Source organism: Prorops nasuta, unplaced genomic scaffold (assembly GCF_024137725.1).
Source record: "Prorops nasuta isolate Cenicafe-Biocafe unplaced genomic scaffold, Cenicafe_Pnas_1.2 PNAS00002, whole genome shotgun sequence".
NCBI lineage: Eukaryota > Metazoa > Arthropoda > Insecta > Hymenoptera > Bethylidae > Prorops > Prorops nasuta.
The window spans coordinates 9,849,117-9,871,919 of NW_027116799.1; the positions used below are offsets into that span (position 1 = coordinate 9,849,117).

The 22,803-nt window shown below is 35.1% G+C and overlaps 1 protein-coding gene across 5 annotated transcripts in view; it reads right to left on the reverse strand.

Annotated features, from left to right (window-relative positions):
* Positions 1 to 22,803, reverse strand: part of SP2353 (EGF like, fibronectin type III and laminin G domains protein pikachurin) — a 165,595-nt gene that overhangs the window by 31,114 nt on the left and 111,678 nt on the right. For all 5 annotated transcript variants that reach the window (XM_066743189.1, XM_066743196.1, XM_066743205.1 and 2 more), the window contains 2 exons: positions 11,243 to 11,444; positions 4,249 to 4,393 (listed from right to left, as the gene is read on the reverse strand). In XM_066743189.1, coding sequence (XP_066599286.1) covers positions 4,249 to 4,393; positions 11,243 to 11,444 — 347 coding nt within the window. The remainder of the gene's footprint in view (positions 1 to 4,248; positions 4,394 to 11,242; positions 11,445 to 22,803) is intronic.

Below are 22,803 nucleotides of genomic sequence, written 5' to 3' on the forward strand. Positions count from 1 at the left end.
GGAAAAAATAAAGAAGAGAAGTAGGAATAAATTTAAGGAGAAATGTTTGAGTTTATGAAAGAGAATGACGCAAAGTCGAGAGAAAGACGAATAAGGAGTTCGAGCAAATACGAGAGAAGTGGCTCGCAGGGGGAGGGTTAAGATTTGCAGAAATAAGAGTTAACGGTCCAAGGTACAAAAACATGTTCGATGTAAAAAGCACCCTCTCCCTTTCAAGAGAGTATACAAGTCTCTAATCCCTGAGGAATCTCCAAGGTTACTCCGAGGAAAGATCTTCCTCGAAGGGATCCTTGGGATTCACCCTGCAGCCATGTATGATCCTGGCTCTCTTCAAGGTCTCGTAATTCCTGCTCTCTCCCCGAGGAGTTTCTCCACTGCCAACGTTTGATGACTCATGAAAATCCCCCAATACTTTATTTATACACCCACAACCAATTTCCTTATCACTCATCGTAATTTATATAAATTCATCCCCCCTATATTTTTCTTCCTTTCTCTACTTCTGTACGTTTCGATGCCATATATTTTTAAGAGTAATTTGAGTGCGAGATGCTGCTATAATGGATGATCCTGAAGAAGGTATAGAGGTACCAAAGTAATAAAGTGCTGAGTATTAATGTACCTTCGTGTCTACTGCAGTGAAAAAAGTGTGATCGTAAAAAATCTCACGTACGAAGCGATGTCTCCCAAGGGCTTAAAACTGTTTTCATTATTCTCTACATACCTGCATGTGCCTCTGCTAGTTTAAATATCCTGTATAGATTTACGAGGAGTAATCCTAAACATGTTTCACAAAAATCGTTATTTTGATAGTTGACAAAATATTCAACATTGCACATATGGATATATAGCCAGCTTCCCCAGCGAGGTACTAAAAACATTTTTCACGTCTGTTCTTTGTGTGTGTAAGAAGAACAGTGGGTCTTTTTTCTTTGCTCTATATAAAGCAACTATTTTCTTATTATAATACATTATAATACCTTAATTGACTAGTTTTTATTATGCAAATGGAGGCTCTGTTAAAGTATACCCTTATCTACTCTCCTGTTTTTATTACTAAATGTAACCGTATCATCAAAAACGTATTACACCCTGTTAAAACGAAATTTGGTGTAAGAGCTTAAAACGTAAATTGCATTTTAATTTTGAATGAAGAATATTCGCGAGCTTTTCTAAACATTTATTTTAAGCAGGCGCTGTTTTGCAATTTTTCTCCAGGGCACTCGCCAGATCGTCTATGCATTTGGATACTTTATTGTTTGCTTGAATGAATCTATATATTGGATGTGAAATACTTATTGTTGAAAGGGCTTTTGTTAGGTAAATGGTTGCCTGGTGCGATTCTATAGAGGGAAAATAGGTGCGGCGTACCTTTATTTCACAATGGCAGTACACTTTTCTGATTACTCAGCAAGGTGTGGCTCTTTCTAGGTGTGGTCCTTCCTTCCTTCTTCCACTTATCGCTTTCAGGCTTCGGTCATTCATCTCTATAGGTTGAGGCGGCGTTTAAGAGCCAAGAGGCCAGAAGCAAACGTGCTGCTTGCATTCAAGCTTCTTCTACTGGCATTAAAACCAATGCCACGAATCACTTTCTTACCTGATGTTTCATAAATAATTCTTTACTCTTTATTGGTACGAATGGTCTGGATCGTCCAAAGTTCATTTATAATGAATTAAATTATCGATGCAGCATCCATTCACATTTTAGCCTTCGTCTGATTTATTTCGATGTTTATCACTTCTTTCTGGTACCAAGTTTTAAAAATACTGATTTTTGTTATACCAAAATAAATATTTGACAAATTCGTGTAATTAGGGTTGATATGTAACGACTTACAATTACACAATCTACCTTGGTTAATCGTTGATGCTTTTATCGAGAACAAGGACACGCTCGGTTTTCCTCTATTTCACTCGTGTCCTGTGCTTTTCTAGCGGAAAGTGGCTCGACGTTACCTGTTCGTACCACTCCCCTTTTATTTCTCAAATGAAACGCGATGGTGATGAAGCAGCCTTTCCCTTTTTCCGCGAAATACGCATACCTCCCCGAGTCAATTTCGCAACAATGTGTAACTAGTTTTTCACTGCGATAAAATTTCAACAAAATTTTAGACTATTAATGCTCCTTTTGACGAAACAAAGCTGCTCATTCCGAAGAAATTCTCGGGATGACTATTTTCATTGCAAAAAAAAACTAATTTGTAATAGAGCAGAGGTTGATAAACGCAGTTTTCCAAGTCAATTTCGCAACAATGTGCAATTAGTTTTTCATTGTCATACAATTTCTATAATTTTCGCAGAAAAAATTCAGACTGTTAACTTTTTTTTTTTTGAGGAAACAAGACAGTTCATTGACCAGATATTTGTAGAATTAATATTTTCATTGCAAAAAAACCTAATTTGTAATAGATCAGAGGTTGATAAACGCATTTTTCCAAGTCAATTTCGCAGCAATATGCAATTCATTTTTCGTTGCCATAAAATTTCTATATTTTTCGAAGAAAAAATTCAAATTGTTAACTGTCCTTTTGAGGAAACAAGAGACAATCTATCGACGAAAATTTTGCATGTAGAATTAATATTTTTATAGCAATAAAAATATAATTTATGGTGCGTAAGGTTGATTTTTCTAATAGCTTTATTATTATTTATGTAACCAGTAGCTTTTAGATCGATACTCACACGTGATTCTAAAAGAACACAGACAATTACCTCGATAAAGTCAAGAGTATAGCGTGTTGCACGATTAACTATATATACATATATATATAATTTCTACAGTACACGCAATCTCCTCTGCGGTCGGCAATAGGCACATTTAATTTAACAAACTACGCTATGTGTGTCATAAGCTATAAAGTACTCAGCAGTTCAGTAACACATTCACGTTCGGCAGATTTGCTATCACGCCGGATGAAAACGAGCGATTCTCGTACCATTTGTTATTATGCCATTTTCCAAAGTATGCAAAATCGATGACAAATTTCCCTCTCAATGCCCATTAAATCCGATTTATCCACTTTAATAAATCCTACCAATCCTACCAATTACAGTTAAATTGAAAACTGGAAAGACCCACGTTTACGATGAATTTTTCACAAACGTATTATCTCCAGTAGTGTTTTTTTTTTTTTTTTTCTGAGAGAGAATAAAATTTATAAGAGCCGAAGATCTTCAAATTGAAAGCGATTAATGAGAGAGCTTATAAAAATGGAAAATATCCTTTGGTAAGTTTTATACGCGAAAGAAAAGATAATATCTGTTTTTCTTTCCACGAAGGAATATTCTTTCCATGTAGAATTTAAACAGAATAGTTTTAACGAGATAACCATAATGCTGACGTCATTACAGAGTCGACCTCTACCATTTGACAACCGAGATTCAAGCACGTTGAATGTGTGCGTTATAATTAAATTGACCTTTCATGTGAAAATAAATGACACAGGGTAACGCGAAAGACTTGAAAAGGGAGAATATAATGATGTCAGCGATAACTACACGTGGAAAATGATGAAAAGATTTTCCGACCTACGACAATGATAAAAATTCAGAGAAATAATAATGGAGTCCTTTAATCTTCGAAAATAACGTCTATTGGCTAACATCTATACGTATATATATACTATATATACATATGAATAATAAAATTGCGTTGCAACACTACGCTGTTTTAATTAAAGTGAAAAGATCGATGAAGCTCAGACGCATATATATAAACTGAAATATCGAGTGGAGAAAATCCCGGGCATTTTGCAAATGAGATGATAAAATTGAATAGGATGCAGTGGAGGAGCTTTAATATTGCGATATACCGAAGGATTGAAGAAACTCGGTTATTGTCTAATTTTCAAATAATCTTCACCAGGAGACCTCTTTGTATTATTAAAATAATGAATATCGAATCCTATGGTACACGTGTACGCGATGTGGTTTTGAATCAAGTGAAACAAGTCGATGGCTAGGCCAGACGAGGATATTAAAATCGAAGTATCTATTGTAGAAAATACCTGGCAATATTTTTACGCGAATGAGACAATAAAATTGAATGGTATATAGGTATCGGAAGAGCTTTGATATTACGATAACGAAAAGTTGAGTGAACACGGATATTTTCTGATTCCGGAGTGAATATAGTTTTTTTTTATGGCAGTCTTGATTTCTCGTAGGGCAAAGGAAGGTACGGGCGATATCGTTGGATGGTCTATTCAATCTGCCAGTGATTATGATAAGACGAGAAAATAAACTTACCTTCGATCTTCCCTGCACTCGCTTTTCCTGGTTCAGCTGAATCCAAGCATCCCATCGATGCCTGTAGACACTCAGCGTATTCCACTCGTTCAGCTTCACGGTTTCAGTGCTCCTTACGGTTCCCACTCCACTACCACAGTCGAACCTGCAAAATAGAAACAACATTTTAGTGTCAGCACTGCGGTATCAAACCAGAAATATCTCCTCTTAAAAACGTCAGGCCAGATAAGAATAAATGGCAAAATGAATTTTTCTACTTGATAAGCTAGGCACTTTGTCAAACTTTGTTTTCTTTAAATAACAAAGTTTTTTCTTTAACGTTTCATCCAACTGTGACCTTACAAAAAATATACGACTTTTGGAAAAAATATTGTGCCAGGAATGCGTCATTTTATACACTCAAAGTTCTATATTTTAAAATATGCTTTTTCATCTCGTTTTGTCATTTCTATAATGGAAGACTTTCAATTGTGATTTTGTTGCTAATATTTTGTTTGTCATTTACAAAGATATATTGGTATATCATTTTATTTTAAATCAACTTGCAATTTGTGAAAATTTAAGCAGGAAAAAGACTCGACCAGACCACTGGAAAAAAATTACTAGAGGCTTAAACATGGTTTTTAATTTTATAAATGCTGTGGTCTCAGCCAAGAAGCTGTTTCAGTCCACTCGATCCTGGTCAGGGGACTTAAAACAGTTATGCGATTAATTACGAGCTCCGGTCCTGCTGAATCACTACAAGCACTGTAGCTCGTTAAATTTTCTCATTAACAAGCCTTTTAGCTTCGTTGGTGATAAATACCGCAACTTATACCGCTGTCTTTTGCTTCCTACCAAGATTAAGCTGGAAGCTTGCGATTTCACCCGAATAATAATACGCGTAAAAAAATTTTCCAGTCTCTACTAGATATTTATTTCCACTCAAATGACAGTGGTTTCGAACCAATTTTCATCAATATTTCACATTTGTTTCTGTCAGAAGCAAGAGATTCGTTCGCATAGTTATTTATGAAACGCAAAAAAAAAAAAAAAAATTCACAGTAGTTAAAACGTTGTATAGTCAGACGAGCGAAATTTGTTCGTAAGAAACGAACGAATATTAGCGAGAGACTCGATAGCATGAAATGGAATCACACAAATTTATATAATATTCACTAGACAAATAACGAAGCTTGCAATTCGTCTGAAGAACAAACGTATACCACTCGATATTTATTCCACTCAAATGACGTTGACTCTGAACCAACTTTTATATCAATATTCAATATTTATCTCTATCGCAATGCGATAGATTCGCACAGCTAGTTATAAAACGCAAAAATAAATGAAAAATTGGCGCAAGTAGTTATAACTTTGCTTAGTCAGACGAATGAAATTTTTTCGTAAGGAACGAACGAATGAGCGAAAGACATGACAACTACAAGGAAATCAAGCAAATTTATAATATTCACTGAACAAATAGTGGGCTATCTGGAACAAAGTGATTTTCAGTAGTAGAATTATCGCGTTACCCAAAAAGTAATTAAAATCTTTGTGCGAGCATTTTAATCGGTAGACTGGCGAAATGCTGCAAACTGCAGTTTCCCCCAAGCTTACGTGCAGCTTTTGCTAAAGTTTAGTGCCTTCATAGTTCACTCCAGATTAGTAAAGGCTGCGCGTGCTAGTTTATTAATGATTTATTATTTCATACGTTAGTCGAGAAGCCGTTCCATGGCTAAACATGCATAACTCTGGAATACTGCTCGAGGGTATTCAAACCTACGCAAATAATTCTACAAGAGTAAATTTAAAAAAAAATAATTTTTTTAATTCCATCTTTAAATGAGAATTTAATAAGTCCACGTATGATTAAAGTTCAATGTTAACGTTCAAAATTTTTAAAGTTGAGTTAGTAATAATAAACAAGGATGCAATGATGAGTGCAAACGTTAATTATTGTTGTCAATTTTCGAATAATTTCTTGCAATAAACATTTTCATTAAGGAAAGAGCAAGCAATAGTAGTCGTTCACCGAGGCGTGCCTCAGTGAAGATGGTTACAGTAAAGTTCGCAAGGTAATATGGAGATAATAACGATGTCTCACAAGCGTACCTCTTTGTCATACGATTTGGTTGCTGGGTTGGTAGTAGTGCAACAGTGATGGTACACTATCATTATGCCGACAACTACAAAAGAAGACCCATAAAGCTTGCAAAATCGATTTCATCGTAATTGGATGAACTAGAAACGACGAAAATATTTTTGATACTATATATTGATTTACGTTAATATATTTTCTATCCTGAATGACAGTTTCTATGACAAGCAAATATAACGTATAAAATTGCAATTTTTTTTTTACGAATGGAAGTGTAAAACTTTTAATGTAACCGTGCTATTATTATACCCACAGCTACAAAAGAAGAGCCATGAAGCTTGCAAAATCGATTTTATGGTAATTGGATGAACCGTAAAGGACGAAAATATTTTTCATAGATAAATCGATTTATGTTGATATAATTTTCAGTCCTGAATGGCAAGTTTAACGTTGAGCAAATATAACGCGTATAATTGACATTTTTTGATTAACGCAAGAGGGTGCAAAGCTAGGAATGTACAACAATCCCATAAGACATTAAACTGACGAGTCGTGCATCAAAAATTTACTCGGTTCTTTCATCGGATTTCCGGTATGTTATCGCGTTCCTATTCAGCTATTATCCGACACTTGTATATTTTATGCAGCCGATTTAACTGCTCTCGGCATGCGAAGCAATTTGGATTACCACGAAAATATTCGAGCCGAGTCTTATGGCTCGTGTTGAGGCTTCGAGTGCATTTCGCGAAATGGAACGTCGTTCTTTGCAACGTTTCAATTTTTCCTCGAACGAATCAACGAGAATGACGTAACGCGTCAGTAAAATTTAAGCTCGGGGCCACTCGAGGGCTTCGAGTAACGCTGATAGGGGAGGAAAATTTTCTCATCGAACTTCATTCGATATAACCAAAGTATACACTAATCGTGTTATTCTTACATTGCTTTACCGAGTCTTCTGAAATTCCAAATTGAAAAAATTTGCGAACCCTCTTCTTGGGTATATTTCATTATCCAGAGAGTAGATACTATACGTAGAGAAATCTTGAACTATCCTTAATGGATAATCATTTTATCATGATTAAAAGTGAAATTGGTCGATCACAAGGTCACACGCAATTCACGACTTAACAAATCAACGAGAATGGCGTAACGAGCTAATGGAATTTAAAGTCAGGTCCATTCGAAGCTTTGAGTAACGTTGATAGGGTAAGAAAATATTCTTATGAAAATCTATTAAAAATCCCTAAATTATAAATTAATAATATTTTTCTTTCAAAATACTAAAATTCCAAATTAAAAAATAAAATTAATCGTTTTGCAAACTCTATTCTAAGGCATATTCCATTATCCAAAGAGTAAATATTTTATGTAAGTAAATCTCGAACTGTCCTTAACGGATTTATCATGAATACAAGTGAAATTGCTCGATCACAAGATCCACATGCAGTTCTCGACTTAACAAATCAACGAGAATGACGTAACGAGCTAGTGGAATTTAAACCCAGGGCCATTTTCGAAGTTTAAAATAACGCTGATAAGGTCAGAAAATCTTCTAATATAACTCTCTATTCGATATCCCTAAAGTAAAAACTAATAATATTTTATTTCTATACAATATTAAAATTCCTAATTGACAAAAATTGAGCAAATAGTTTTGCAAACTTTCATCTCTCTAAAATTCCAATATCGAAAGAGTAAATACTTTAAATTGAGAAATCTCGAGATATCTTTAATGGATATCTATTTTATCTCGAGTAAAAGTGAAATTGCTCAATCGCAAGGTCAGACGCGGTTCGACTTCGGACGATTCTGGCGGTTTTCCAGCTAGGGCGATTTTATTTTTGCTTCTGAGAGCGTTCGCGGATATTACTTCCGGTTGTAGCTAGTGCTCGGTGGAGCGTGCGTGTATCCGTAAATGCGGACTTCCGTGTACGTGAAAGTGATGCTCCGAGCTTACCAGGAGAGCTTGCGGAGACGCTCCGGCGTCCCTTCGGCTTTACCGAGCTTCCCTTAAACATTTGACGAGTCAGATATGGTTTATATAGTGTGCGAAAGGGTTTGGCTTGTGAAAAAGTCGTTGGGATCGAATGAGCCGGAAATCCCTAGCTGGCAGATTTTGTTTTCTTCATTCGCTGCCTTTGGCGAATCTCCTGTCTGACCCAGCAACGACTCATATCACTTATACTCGCTCCAAGCGATTTTAAAACGATCCCTCGATATCCCAACGAAAATTCAATCTTTCATTTTCAAAATTTGCTACAAAATTACAACAATAGTCGTGATCAACTTTGCAAATCCACGCCTGTCGTTGTAAATTTACAGTTATAATTTAACGACAAAATTACGAAATAAAAATTACCAATTTTTTCTTTCGCAGCACCATGTTAATTTTAAACGACAAACTTGGATTGCAAAGTCAATAATGACTGACATTGTAATTATCCAAAAACGTTTTTAGTTTACAAAAATTTTCATGACATAAATTAATAGTGGCAAAACCGAAAATCACCATAAAATAATTTCTTCTCTTATAACAACAAACATTTCCTAATTTCACAAGCTTATCGAGCTCTTTTCATGAAAGTCGATCCCTCGTCCAATATTTCCGATTTCTAATTAAATCTCATTAATGCACCTTTATTAATCGTACGTTCAGGATCGTGGAGTAATGAGATTAGATCGTCGAGTGTAATTGGTATTTGACGTACGCTTCTCCCTATTCAAGAAACTGACGTTAAAGAATTCCAGTTCTTTCGAGCACTCTCGCATAATATATATAGGTGTGTCGTGCAAAAATCAACCATTTTCTATAAATAAGTGCTAAATATTTGCCCAAGAAAATTAGAAGAAATAAAAGTGACGTTAATAGAGTTTCTTTGCAAAGTGAGGGGAATTAGTGTGAAGTTGGGTAAAAACAGGATTGGAATGAGAATGAAATGTTTAATCGAGTTAAAGAGATGGAATTAATTCAGGACACCTTTTGAACGTAGGTGCATATGTTGCACAGGTAATAGAGCGAAACTACGTGACAGGCTAAATCCTTTGACGTTGCATGGAGCAACATCGAAACGTTAGAGTTTAAGGAAACTTAGATTATAGCCGGAAGTGATGCAAAGTTATGCAAAATCATTCGGCGATACATCGGTGATAATCGGCCCGAAACTTTCCTGCTTGCTTCTCCATTCCATCTCAGCCAGATCGATTAATCTTAATTGCTCTATCGAGGCGAGCACCAATTATGAAATAATTGTCGTTTGCTGGAATCAAGCTTTGAATTAGCCATTCGAGCTTCTCTTATAGACTCGAAATATCGTCAAATTTCATTCATCGTGTCATTCATCGGTTCTGTCCAGTTCTTTCAAGAACCTTCAATCACTCGAGTCTGATTAATTTTTAATTTCCAGCTTGGATGAATGAAATTAAGAAAAATCGTGCTTCGTATGTGGGATAGTATAAAATTAGAAAATTTACTAATGTCAATCCTCATTGCTTCATCGAAAGACGAGCACCTATATTATTGCGCAATTGTCGTTGGTTGGAAACACCACCTGAATTAGCCAACTAAGTCCCCCTATCCACGAAATATAGTATCGTTTCAAAAACATGTGCTATCTATAGTGTCTCATTAATTTTTAATTTCTAGCTTGGATGAATGAAATTAAAAAGAAAAAAGATTCGTATGTGGGATAGAATAAAATTAGAAAATTTACTAATGTCAATCCTCATTGCTTCATCGAAAGACGAGCACCTATATTATTGCACAATTTTCATTGGTTGGAAACACTGCTTGAATTAGTCATATAAGCTACCCCTATCCTCGAAATACCGTCAAATTCATTCATCACATCTGTCCAATCGTTTCAAAAGCATCTGCTACCTAGTGTCTCATTAATGTCTAATTTCCAACCTGGATCAATGAAATTAACAAAAAATTATCGTGCTTCGTATGTAGGATAGTATAAATTGAGAAAATTTACTAATGTTATATAATTTTAATTGCTCCATGGAGACGAGAATCTATTATTGCATAATTGTCGTTGGTTCGAAACAACCCTTGAATTAGCTAAGTTCCCCTATCCTCGAAATATAGTATCGTTTCAAAAACATCTCATAACTAGAGTCTCATTAATTTTTCATTTCTAGCATGAATCAATGAAATAAAACAAAAATTATCATGCTTCGTATGTAGGATAATATAAATGAAGAAAATTTGCCAATATTAATCTTAATTACTCCATGCAGACGAGGACCTATTACTGCATAATTATCGTTGGTTGGAAACACCACTTGAATTAGCTTTCTAAGCTACTCCTATCCTCGAAATATCGTCAAATTTCATACATCCCACCGTACAATACAATCCATTAACAATACAATCGTATTCAAAAACTTCCAATCATTCGAATCTCATTAAATTGCAATTCCCAACCTGTCAATGAAATTAAAGAGAAATTATGGTGTTCTGCACATTGAATGGCATACAAATGGAGAAATGGAGAAGATTTGCGAATGTTAATCTTAATTGCTCTATCGAAACGAGGAATATACACACACACACACACATACAAATTTATTCCATAATCGTCGTTGGTTGTAACCACTATTCGAATTAGCCACCTAAGCCACTCCTATACACAGGAAATATCGTTAAATTTCATATACCCCATCCTGCAATACCATCCATCAACAATACAATCGCACTAAAAAACTTGCAATCATTCGAATCTCATTAAAATCTAATTTCCAAGCTTGGTCAATGAAATTGAAGAGAAATTATCGTAGTATGCTATATAGGGCAGTATAAATGGAGAAATGGGGAAAATTTACGAATGCTATTGGGGGTTGATGGTGCGACGGTTTGGTGGTAAAGGCTGCTGGTTTTGTAAGTGAGGATATAAATATCGATTTAATTACATGAACTCGATGAAGCCGTGATGTAGAATGAGGGCCATAAAGTCACCCTGCAGGTCGTCCCGTTCGCCAGCCAGTAACAGGACGCCATCCCAAGCTTCCGGTCTGAATTCCAGCTCTAATTGGACGTGTTTGTAAGCTGCCCTTAATGCAGGAAAAGCCAGCCAGCCCGACCCTGTGAATCTCGGTGATCTCACTTCAGATTCTGTAAAAAAAGAAAACTGTACAATTTTTCTGTTCATACTATGTTATATATAAAATCTATATCTATATATATATATATATATATATATATATAAAATTTGAATTTATAACATCGAAGCATCTGTACGAGGTTTTGGTCAACTCGAGTCATAAATTTCAGTGGGCAGGACGCTCGGTCAAGTACGGGTATAATCGGAAATACATCAGCAATGAATTTTTCATAACCGTATATACACGACTGTGCAAGACAGAGTTTTATGACTCGCTGGCTAAGCTTTAATCGTCGAAAGCTTTCGTGCATTTTTTTTGTGAATAAATCTTCCCAATACGAGCGACAGAGCTTCTGTGAGAATAGTCACGAGAGTAACTAGTGTATTTTGCACACGCTAGTGAATAAAGTGTTATTTTTTTCACGCGTAGAAAATGTGGCCACAAGAGCTAAAAGCGATTTTGGTTTTTCCATAAGTGAACAAAAATTGTCTACGCGTCTCATACGTTCTGTTTTTAACTATTTTTCGCCCAACGAAAGTTTCATTTTTCACGTTATCTCTACGCACTATTATACGGAATATAAATTTTTTAAAGGAATATAAATTGTACCAATTTTGTGATGCTTCTTGATTTATCGTTTTTCTTCATTTTACTCAAATGTGTTATTCTAGTTTTTTTTCTGTTCCGAGTAAAAAATTGTATGATTCGTACAAACTTCAAAGATCAAGGAAGTCTTATAGGCCTCATGTGTGTGGGTCAAGGGTTCTTAAATATTTATATTTTCCTATCAATATTTTTTAGAAAGCCCTGTAAAAAATCTTAAAGCTGCTTTTACTTTCATATATTTTGACTTTTTTCAAAAATTTTGGAAGAGAATGATGTTTTATTGACTAAAATACGACGATCTTAAATTTTTCCAGGACAGAATCGATGAAAGTCAGAGCACTTTCTTTTATTTTGAAACTATCATGTTTCTGAATCTTTCAACTGAAAACTTAATAATATCATTTTATAAAAATCTCCCCCTCCCCTCCTTAAATAATTAATAATAATCATTCGTATTATATATTTAAATAATGTTCTATTTTGAACAAGAATTTTCCATAATCTTTCAACCGAAAACATAATAATATCATTTTATAAATAATCCCCCCCCCCCTCCTTAAATAGAAGGTAAGAATCATTCATATTATAAATTAAAATAATTTTCTATTTAGAACGAGATCACCATCGTGCTAAAGAATAACGAGGAAATTTGTTGAAATTATTCGCCATTCAACTTTGACGAATAGGTCAAACTAATTAGGGCCAATTTTCCAGTGTCAGTTTCCAATAGTGTCGTCCAATAAAATTCAGCTGAATAAAGGGAAAACGAGAGGGAAAATCCGGGGCTTGTCAAATTAATCTCGCATGTAATCGGTGACTCTTGGCGAACAGTCGGTACAAAGCTGACGAAACTCGCTGGTCAAACGTGTTTCGAAGGGCACTTTGCACGCTCGCGAATGGCTTAAATCTCGCTTTGTGCATGCGCTTTCTAGAAGCTCGACCAGCAATTTAATGCAAAAAAAGCAGGGACCAAAAAATTACGAAATATTCGCCAAAATCGTCGGAAATTTTTGGACCATAATTTTTAAAGTTTTTTGAAAATTAGTTTATTTGGTTGCACTCGTGAAAACTACTACCTTGCAACAATGTGAACTTTTTACTGGAAAAATTCATCTCGTTTTTGGTCTCGTTTAACTTTAAAAAAAAATTATGGGAAAGCTTAGTTGAACCACGGTTGTTGAAATGTTTGAAAATCAATTTATTTTGTTGCACTTGAAAATTACCCTGCAGCAATGTTAACTTTCTATTGGGCAAATTCAGCTTTTTTCAGCCTCGTTCATTTTTAATAAAAAATCGTGAAAAAGCTTCGGATCACAGCTGTTAGTTTTTGAACATTAAATCATTTTTTGCACTTTAAAACCACCTCTTGCATCAATATAAATCTTCTATTGCAGAAATTAAGCTGTTTTTAGCTTCATTCATTTTTAATAACAAAATTGTAGGAAAGCTTACTTGGTCCACGATTGTTGAAATTTCTGAAAATCAATTTACTTTGTTGCACATAAAAATCACGCAACAGCAATATTAACCTTCTATTGGGCAAATTCAACTCGTTTTAGCCTCGTTTATTTTTAATAAAAAAATCATATAAATAAATCGGATCGCAGTTGTTAACATTTTTGAGAATTAAATTCAGTTTGTTGCACTTGAAAACTACCTTGCACCAATAAATACTTTCTATTACATAAATTCAGTTTGTTTTTGGTCTCGTTTAAGTTATTTAAAAATATCGTGGGAAAACTTTGAACTACGGTTGTTCAAATTTTTGAAAATAAATTTATTTCGTTGCACTTGATAGCTACTTTGTAGCAATATTAATCTTCTATTGGGCAAACTCAATCTGTTTTAGCTTCATTCGTAAAAAAAAAAAGAAAAATAGTGAATAAGTTTTGAATAGCAGCTGTTAGCATTTTTGAAAATTAAATTAATTTTGTTGCACTCGAAAACAACCTTGTACCAATTTGAGCCCACTATTGAACAAATTCAGCTTGCTTTGGCCTCGTTCAACCTCGACAAAAACTTTCTACTTCGATTTAATCTTTATTTAACTTGATCAATTTTCGCCAGTGGCCACTTTATTTTAATTAATAATTAACTTTACTTCGTTCGTGAAACTTACCTACGACCGACAGTTGGATATAATTTTTAAGAATTTCTATTTTCGACCGTTCTTAGTTGGAAGAAAATCAGGAGTATAATCGATAATAGGTCCCACCTTCTCTTTGTAACATTATTTCTAGTAGAAAAAAATTTCACCCCTATTTCTCCCTCGTATTAGTTCCTAAGCTTAAAAAAATTGTTTTTTTTTCTCACTTAGTAGCTTTTCCCTCAATATACGAAACCTGATGTTTTCTCGTATATTACACGAGCGAATTATCGGTTTAGGCTCTGGTCCCAATCAGACAATAAAGCATCAGGTGCTCCCACTTGGCACGTATAATAGTGCGTTGGTATTAGTGCACGAACATCTATGAAACCTCAGAGCTTTTACGAGTTACGACGAAAATTGGATCGTAAAAACTTTCCCTCCGCAATACATGGTGGGTTGGATACTTTTGACGCGAAATTAGCGGTGCTAAACAGCGACGCGATTAATTGTAGTTTATCATTACAATGAGGTTATGTGTGATGGATGTTTCGTGGACATTAATTTTGGATCATGCGAGAAGTTCATTGACCGGTTAAACGGGATTCTGCACCTAATGTGTCCCGAGAATATTGTGGTCCTATGGTTATAGTCCTGCGTTATACCATTACGAGCAACATTGACCGCAAACACTGACCAGTGACAATTTATCAAAAATCGATAAGCGTTTATTTGGTGCAGAAACTCTTCTCTTATTTAGCTTAGATTTATTTTGTAAAAAAATAGGATGTAGCTTTGTTTATGTGAGAAGTGTCTTATTTGATACACATTAAAATTAGTAATTTTAAGAGCTATATGCGCATGTGTGTGTGTGTGTGTGTGTGTGTTTGATAGAACATTGTGGTCCTGTGATTATATAGTCCTGCATTAAATATCATTACGAACAATGTTGACCACAAACACTGGCCAAAGATAATTGACCGAAATCCATAAGCGTCTATATTTTGTACAGAAATCATTTTCCTAATTGTGTTATATATTTGAATTCCACAAAAAACAGAAAACAATTGTTTGTATGGGAAGTGTATGTAAATATATATAAAATAATTTAAAATCAATAATTGTAAATAATTAAAAAAAAACATTAATTCTAATAGATTAAAAATTTTTATTCTGTGATAATCGTGTAGTTTTTGAATAAATTGAATGGAATTTCGGTGCCTTTGGGTGGTTATCGATCTGAAAGAGTGTTGCTTCAGAGGGACGAATCAGTGTAATGCGTAATAACATGATATATTTGGCAGTAGTATAGCTATAACTATGGAAATAATACCTTATATTATTAACTCGAATTAAAATTAAAAATTTAACTTCAAATATAAAAAAACGTTAATTCAAATTAATTATAAAAAATGTATTCTGTGATAATTTTGTAGTTTTTGAATGAATAGGGTGAATCATTGGTGCTTTTGGGTGGATATCAATCTGGAAGCGTCGTTTGACAGGGATAAATCAGTGTAATGTGTAATAACGTGATACGTTTGGCAATAGCTATATCTATTTACCGATATCTAGCTAGTTTAGATGACACAATTTTGCAAAACATCAGTATTAATCGTGGTTATATACAGTCCGGAAATTAATCATCCTCGCGTAATTACCTTACTCTTGTCCTTCGAGAACCCCCTCCCCTGCACTATTTCCTTCACTTTTCAAGCCTTCAACATTAAAAACCTTAAATATGGTGGATGATTAAAATAGATAAGTTTGCATCAGAGATATTTGATGACAGACGTTATATTAAGTTTTTGTTTAAATTTAGTATTATGGATGAATGTTTAGAATGAAGAAATTAAAATTGATTAATCATTAATTAGTGATCCATTGTACTGAAAAGAGTATTTATAAATTCTTCATGAAAGTAAGAGTTAAAGAAAAATTTAAATAAAATAATTAGTGAAAATAATAAAAAAAATCTGATCATCTTTTAGAGTCATCATCCTTGCTTTTATCAATTTTCTACATAATTGCAATATAAGTACAACTATTCCTACAATATATAAATAAATATTCGAATATAAAACAAATTGCTAGAACACATAATAACCTAGATATTTAAAAAATATAGTTAATTCCAAGAATAAATAATAAATCGAACAATGTTGTTTAACGAAAAAATTGAAGTTTATGTTTCATATAGTTAGAAGAATGTAGCTAATCGATCTTTGGGGATTTTGGGAGTACATTTTGCAAATTTAACTGGATGGAAAGTGTGAAAATTGCGTTGATTAATTAGATTAGCTGACTGGAATGAAAATCATACGCTTGGGGAGAGAATGTGAGTGGGGGAGGGGGTCAAATGGGGAGGCTTAGCTGTTTCGCCTAACGACCGATTCATCTGTTAATAAAGCCTGACCCGGAGCTATCGAGGCTAACGTTTGAATAATTGGTGCAGTAGGAAAGCTAACGTCAGGCACAGATTTATGTCCTCAGCACCCGAATGATGCCACCAATAATGAAACCGATATCCAATTACGATGTATCCAACACATAAGCAATCATCCCTATAAAATTCCTTATACCTACAGTAAACACAAAATTACAACTACGTATCGAATTCATCAAATTGTTCACTATGTATGCATGTGTGTAACTTATACGCAAACTTTGTTGCTATACGTATCAGCTACATATCTGTGGCAGATATTTTAATATATTTGATATGCAATTATTAGTTTGTATTTACAGATACTGATACTGATAAAATTATTCTTCGGTGTTTTTCTAATCGTTCGGATATCGAAATTATTAGAATAAATTATTATAGGAGGTATGTTGAATAAAATAATTAAGCTGGAAGGAGAGATAATAATAATATATCAGTGAAATGCTAAAATTTCTGTCAATTAAAAATTTTTGGTTAAATATTCTCTTGTTATCGATGAAATTATTATCTAGAATCGTTCTATTAGTTCCAATATCGAGACGACTAGAATAAATCATTAGCAAATATGTTGAATAAAAGAATAAAGTTGGAAGAATAGATAATATTAATATATAAGCTGAACTACTAACATTTCTTGCCAATTCGAATCGTTGCTTAAAAGTTCTGTTTTTATCGATCAAATTAATCTGCAGTGTTATTCTAATCATTCAGATATCGAAATGATTGGAATAAAATATTAGGAGGTATGTCAAATGAAATAATAAAGCTGGAAGAGAGAATAGGTAATATTGATATATAATGTAAACTACAAAAGATTTTGTTTTCAATTTCGAATTGTTGTTTAAACATTTCTTTTATATCAACATGACATTATCTTTCAGTGTTATTCTAGTCGTTCAGATATCGAAATGATTAGAATAAATCTCTCATTAGGAGATATATCAAATAAAAAAAAAGTTTAAAAAATATATAATATTAATATATAACGTAAATTACTCAAACTTCTTGCAATTTCAAATCGTTGTTTAAAAATTTCTTTTACATGAACATTACATGATCTTTCAGAGTTAATCTAGTGGTTCAGATATTAAAATGATTAAAATAAATCATTACGAGATATATCAAATAAAAAAAAGTTAGAAAAATATATGATATATATATATATAACGTAAATGACTAAAATTTCTTGCAATTTCGAATAACTGCTTAAAAATTCTGTTTATATTACGAAAAAATTATTCTCCAGCGTCAATTTAATCGTTCGTATATATCGATAATATTGGATTAAACAAAATGGGATTGATTAAAAAAAGTAGGGAATCCGGAAGAACAGAAAATATCATAGTACGTAACGCGAACCGTTGAGATTTCTTGCAATTTCGAATGGTTGGTTAAACATTGAAGTCGTAATTAAAACTGTTCGTAACAGCACGCATACGCTATATTAATCCGACTGTTGTTTGGCGCTCGCCAGAAATATCAAACTGCACATGTCTAGCACAAACCTGCCGTCATATTTATGCTCGGCTCTCATTTACATCCACGTAAACCAGAGAAGAATCAGGGACGAGTCAACATTGCATACGCACTTCACTTTTACACCGAATGTCACATTCTCTCTCTCTCTCACACACACGTACACACCAACGCACCCCCCCCCCCCCTCTTTTTCTCTCCAAACGTAGCGTTATTTGCAAATTTCATCAACATTCCCTACAAATGACGCTGCAAGTTCAAAAACTCAGCTGGATTTACGAGAGTTTAAGCCCAGCACTGCTTCAGATTTGACTAAAAAGTACTTTGGCCCATTTGCCCCAAGTCCAGGATTAACGATAACGTTTAACGACTGTTTCAACTGGAGCTACCAAGTAAAAAGTTCCGGCGATTTTCCTTTAAATATGAGTACCTATCGTCTTTAAAAAGGTTAATGATCGGTTTCTTCGATACTTGTAAGGAAATCTCGTAGTAAAAAATTCGAAATAAAAGGCAAGGTTTCCAAGGTATTTCTCAATTTCTAATAAACTTCCAAAAAATCACTTGTTTATATATATAGTCTAGAAGCGTAACGCGCGAAACGTTTAATCGAAAAAGGGACTTGCTTGGAAAGGGCGAGTTTGGCATAGGGCCAAATGGTATGGAGAGGAAAGAAAAGGGTAAATGAGAATTGCGAGGGAAAAATCCACCAACCGAGTGGAGCCAGTATAGTTTTCCAGATGACCAAAGGGATGAAAAATAATAAAATTCTCAAGGAAAATGCAGTTTCTTCCACCTCGTGTTTATATCAAGGTACACCATTGTAAACGATAGAATTCTTGATCAGCTCTGATTAATACTCGTCTATATATATATATATATATATATATATGTATATACTGGCATTTTCTGAGCTGACGCGAAACAACCGAATCCCTTAATCCTGGCAAGAGCAGCTATGGCGAGCTTCTCAAAATGCACAGGATACTCAAAATTTGACGTTTCATGAGCTCCCCCCCCCCCAAGAAAATTAAACCGATATTCGACAAAAAATTCTCTCACCGACCATTCGTACTCCAAAACACAAATCCATGCTCGATAAATATTTGTGCATAGTCTTGCATTGAATATAATCGACGAACGTAAACACGTAGCTGTTTTTTTAGCATTACTCGAAAAAATCAGTAGAATTATTAGATTAAATTTTAACGAGAGACTATATATTGATAAATTCGACGAGGGTCAAACGCTGGAGTTTTTTGTCGGAAAATTATGGGATATGGCAGTGGAGAAAGCAAGGAAAAGCGAGAGGAGGTCTCGGGGGTTGAGAGTCGATAAAGGATTTATCGAGGCGAGTCAATGGACTTTGTTCGCCGGTCGATCGAGCCTTGTCCAGTTACTACGTCGCGATGCTAGACTCGCGCGAAATCCCCCCCCCCCCCCCCCCCGCTCAAGTTGATTGATCGTTGTACGAGCCGGGCGTGTCCCCCCCATGTAAATTAAGTGGATAAAACTGTCGAACCAGACCTCACCTGAGCCCCCTAAACTACCTTGTACCACTGCTCGAATGCTAATGCTACTTTTTACCCCCCTTTATCACCTCCCCCCCCCCCCCCCCCCGCCCCACCATTACCACCAGGACACCCCGAATCATGCAAATTCATCCAACGATCGAGTTATCCTGATTTATCTCGACTTATCTCCTTCGGTATCGTCCCGTTACACCAAATTTTATTCCATTCCTATCAGAAAGCTCGATTGATCATGTTTAACTCCATTCCGTTTTACTCTCCTCGATTGTAATGCGGAATAATCAAGAGATCCTCGCGAAACTGAAACACTGGCTTTTTATGCAATTTTTTTAAAATTATTTACTATATATATATTTTGTATCTTATCGATTTACCAGCTTAACACGAACTCGTTTTATCATCGAGTGTACAGCGTAGAATAATCAAGAGTCGCTCGAAACCGGAACACTGGCTTTTGATGCAATTTTTTTTAATTATTTAGTGCATGTAAATATTTTATTTCCTGCTTTTTTTTTCGAGTCAATAGTAATTTTTTCGCTTGCCATTTTGTGTACCGTGTTGAAAGTACATCCGATATTTACCATATTTCGTAGGAGTTTTCGAACCGTCTGCCTGTTTGAATAATGACTTATATTTTTATTAACTCCGATGCTCGTTCTGTATCGTATTTTACTATTTTTACCCCCACCCCCCAAAACTCTCTCACAGCGAGCATTGAATTCGCGGGATGCGATTCTCGTAAATAAATTGCTTATTTGTACTCAGTGCACATGTTGGATGCTTGGAGCGATAAATCATAATGGCGAATATGTATATATATATATATATATATGGTATAAATGGAAAATACAAGTTGAACGAAGAGATGCGGTGGAATTTAATATAACCAGTAAGTAAATAAGCTATCTTTTGTTTTTAGTCAATTTAACGTCAGCCATAAATTCTCTTATTCGACAGTCTCGTTAATTGCGAGAAATTTCTGCCATATGCTACTATATATATATATATATAGGTGTATAAATAGTGATACGAGGGAAGAGTGCTGCCAGAGGAATATTTTCATATTATTATTTTATTCGATCCTGGAGGAGCCATAAGACTGCACGTTGAATTAATCCAAAGTGAAAGTTGGACCTTTCGTAGGTCCACCTACAATTTGCACGTAGTCGCAAAGTGGCTAAATAAACATTGACGATTGTCGAGGAAAAAATATGATGGCCCCTGTAAATTATTCAGTAGCAGGAGGAATCTCGTGACGAGACTCCTCGTCCCATGAAATGTTAGCAAGGCCAACATCGAAAGCTTCGTTTTTCGCTCAACCCTTTTCCCTCCTTTTTCCAATTTAGCGGAAAAATGCGAAAGCTTGCAAAAAGCATAGAGAAGAATGCTTTTTTTCCCCTCGTTGGTCCCTGTCGTTGGGAGGTATAAAAATTGTGACGAAAATCTTTTGAGCTTTCCAGCTGAAGTTGTAGGGTTTTTTTTATTCCTTACTCAACACTTTCCACTGAGTTTTTCTCCTCGGGTAACTGGCGTTTTTTCTTGACTGTTAAATTATTTCGAGGCTAACTCCGTGCTGGCGTTCCCCGACGGCGAATTTGGCCGCGTTTGCAACGTCGAGCATGCGCCATACGCTTTCTTTTTTCCCCACCCTCCCCCACACTGTCCCCAGGGCTTCCCAATAAAATCATTTACAGGACTTACCGGAAGTGCCCCGTCGTTTCACCCGGTGTGACTCAAGAAGCTCCAAAACTCGATAACCTCTTTGATTATAAATTAATTCTTTTTTTTTGAAATAAATATTCCAAGAAAATTAATGTTTAAAGAAAAGTTCTCCAACGATATCAATGATATTCGATAGTAATTAAACGTTTTACACATTTTTGCATTAATGAACAATCGAATAATCGACAGGTTTTTGGTGAAAATGTTTCATCTCAGTGATATATTAAATTAAATCGTAAAGTTGACGTACAGATGATATAATGGCTATTAAAGCTGTGATTTGCAAAGGTTGCGAATGTAAAAGTCGAGGGAAGCTAGTGGACGTGTTAGTTCGCGTTAGAAAGTGATGAAAAATGCAGTGTGGGAGAGAAAAGGGCAAGGATATATTTTTAGTGGCAAGGCAACTCCTCTGCTCCATTAATGGCACCCTCACGTTAGTCCCCGAGGGATAATGTTTTTCACCTCTCCTCTCCCCCTTCCTTTCCCACTTCTCTTGCACTTTACTGTAATTTTCACTCACCCTATCGATTGCTTTGACCATGGGTTCGCGTAATCGATGAAAAATCTCGCGATCCGAGTGAAAACCTAACGTGGGCTACATTTTTGTTAAAAAATAATTCACTTTCGTGCAAAACTTTGCTGCATCTATTATTAAATATAATTCTACAATGAACAATAAGGTATTATTTCGAAGCATTTGGCAAAGGATTAAAAATTTCTATATAAATCATATGCAACATCCACGATTAAGGTCACGAGCATAGTTTAGGAAACCTTTACGACACCCCCTGGTGTAACGGTAATAATTAAAAGCTGCCAGGAGCATAATTTATGCAGCAATATTGCTTCATTCGCGTGAACATTCAACAACGACATCAATCACGAAATTATTATGAAAATAATTCGCCTCACTGTGCGAAGCATTAAGGTGGAAATAATAATGGAGAATTGATTCGGGGTAAATTTATGTTTGCAGCAATGAAACTCTCCTGGGCTCCTTACTCGAGGATAAAGAATTTCACTCGGTGAGAAAACGAGAGAGTCATAATTTTTGTGGGTATAGAGAGACAGAATGGAGATTTTAAGTAGAAAAGCAAGAGTTTAATCGTACCTTTTTGTGGTTCGGTTATTACTTGGAAATTTCGGTGTGGACAGGTGGTTGCTGGGTAAAGCTCGCGTTTTGGTCTTGATTATAAAATCAATAAGCTCGGCGCGAGTCGGTGGTGGCTCGTTGTCGTCGAGTTACATATACACACACATATATGTATATATAGTATACCGAGGAACAGCGTCGCTTTCCCAGTCGTAACTTATGACTTTCTCCCACTAATTGCGCTTGAATGGTGTGCTCGGCAAGTCCCAGAGCTTTTTTCAACGAGCTCCAGCTAATTGAATGTTCGTTTCGGTTGACGTGCCATTATACTCGCGAGAATTGGTTACCGGCCATTTAATCTGCATACGAAAGAGCTGCTCGAATTATTCGCCCATGTTTAACCGAGAACTC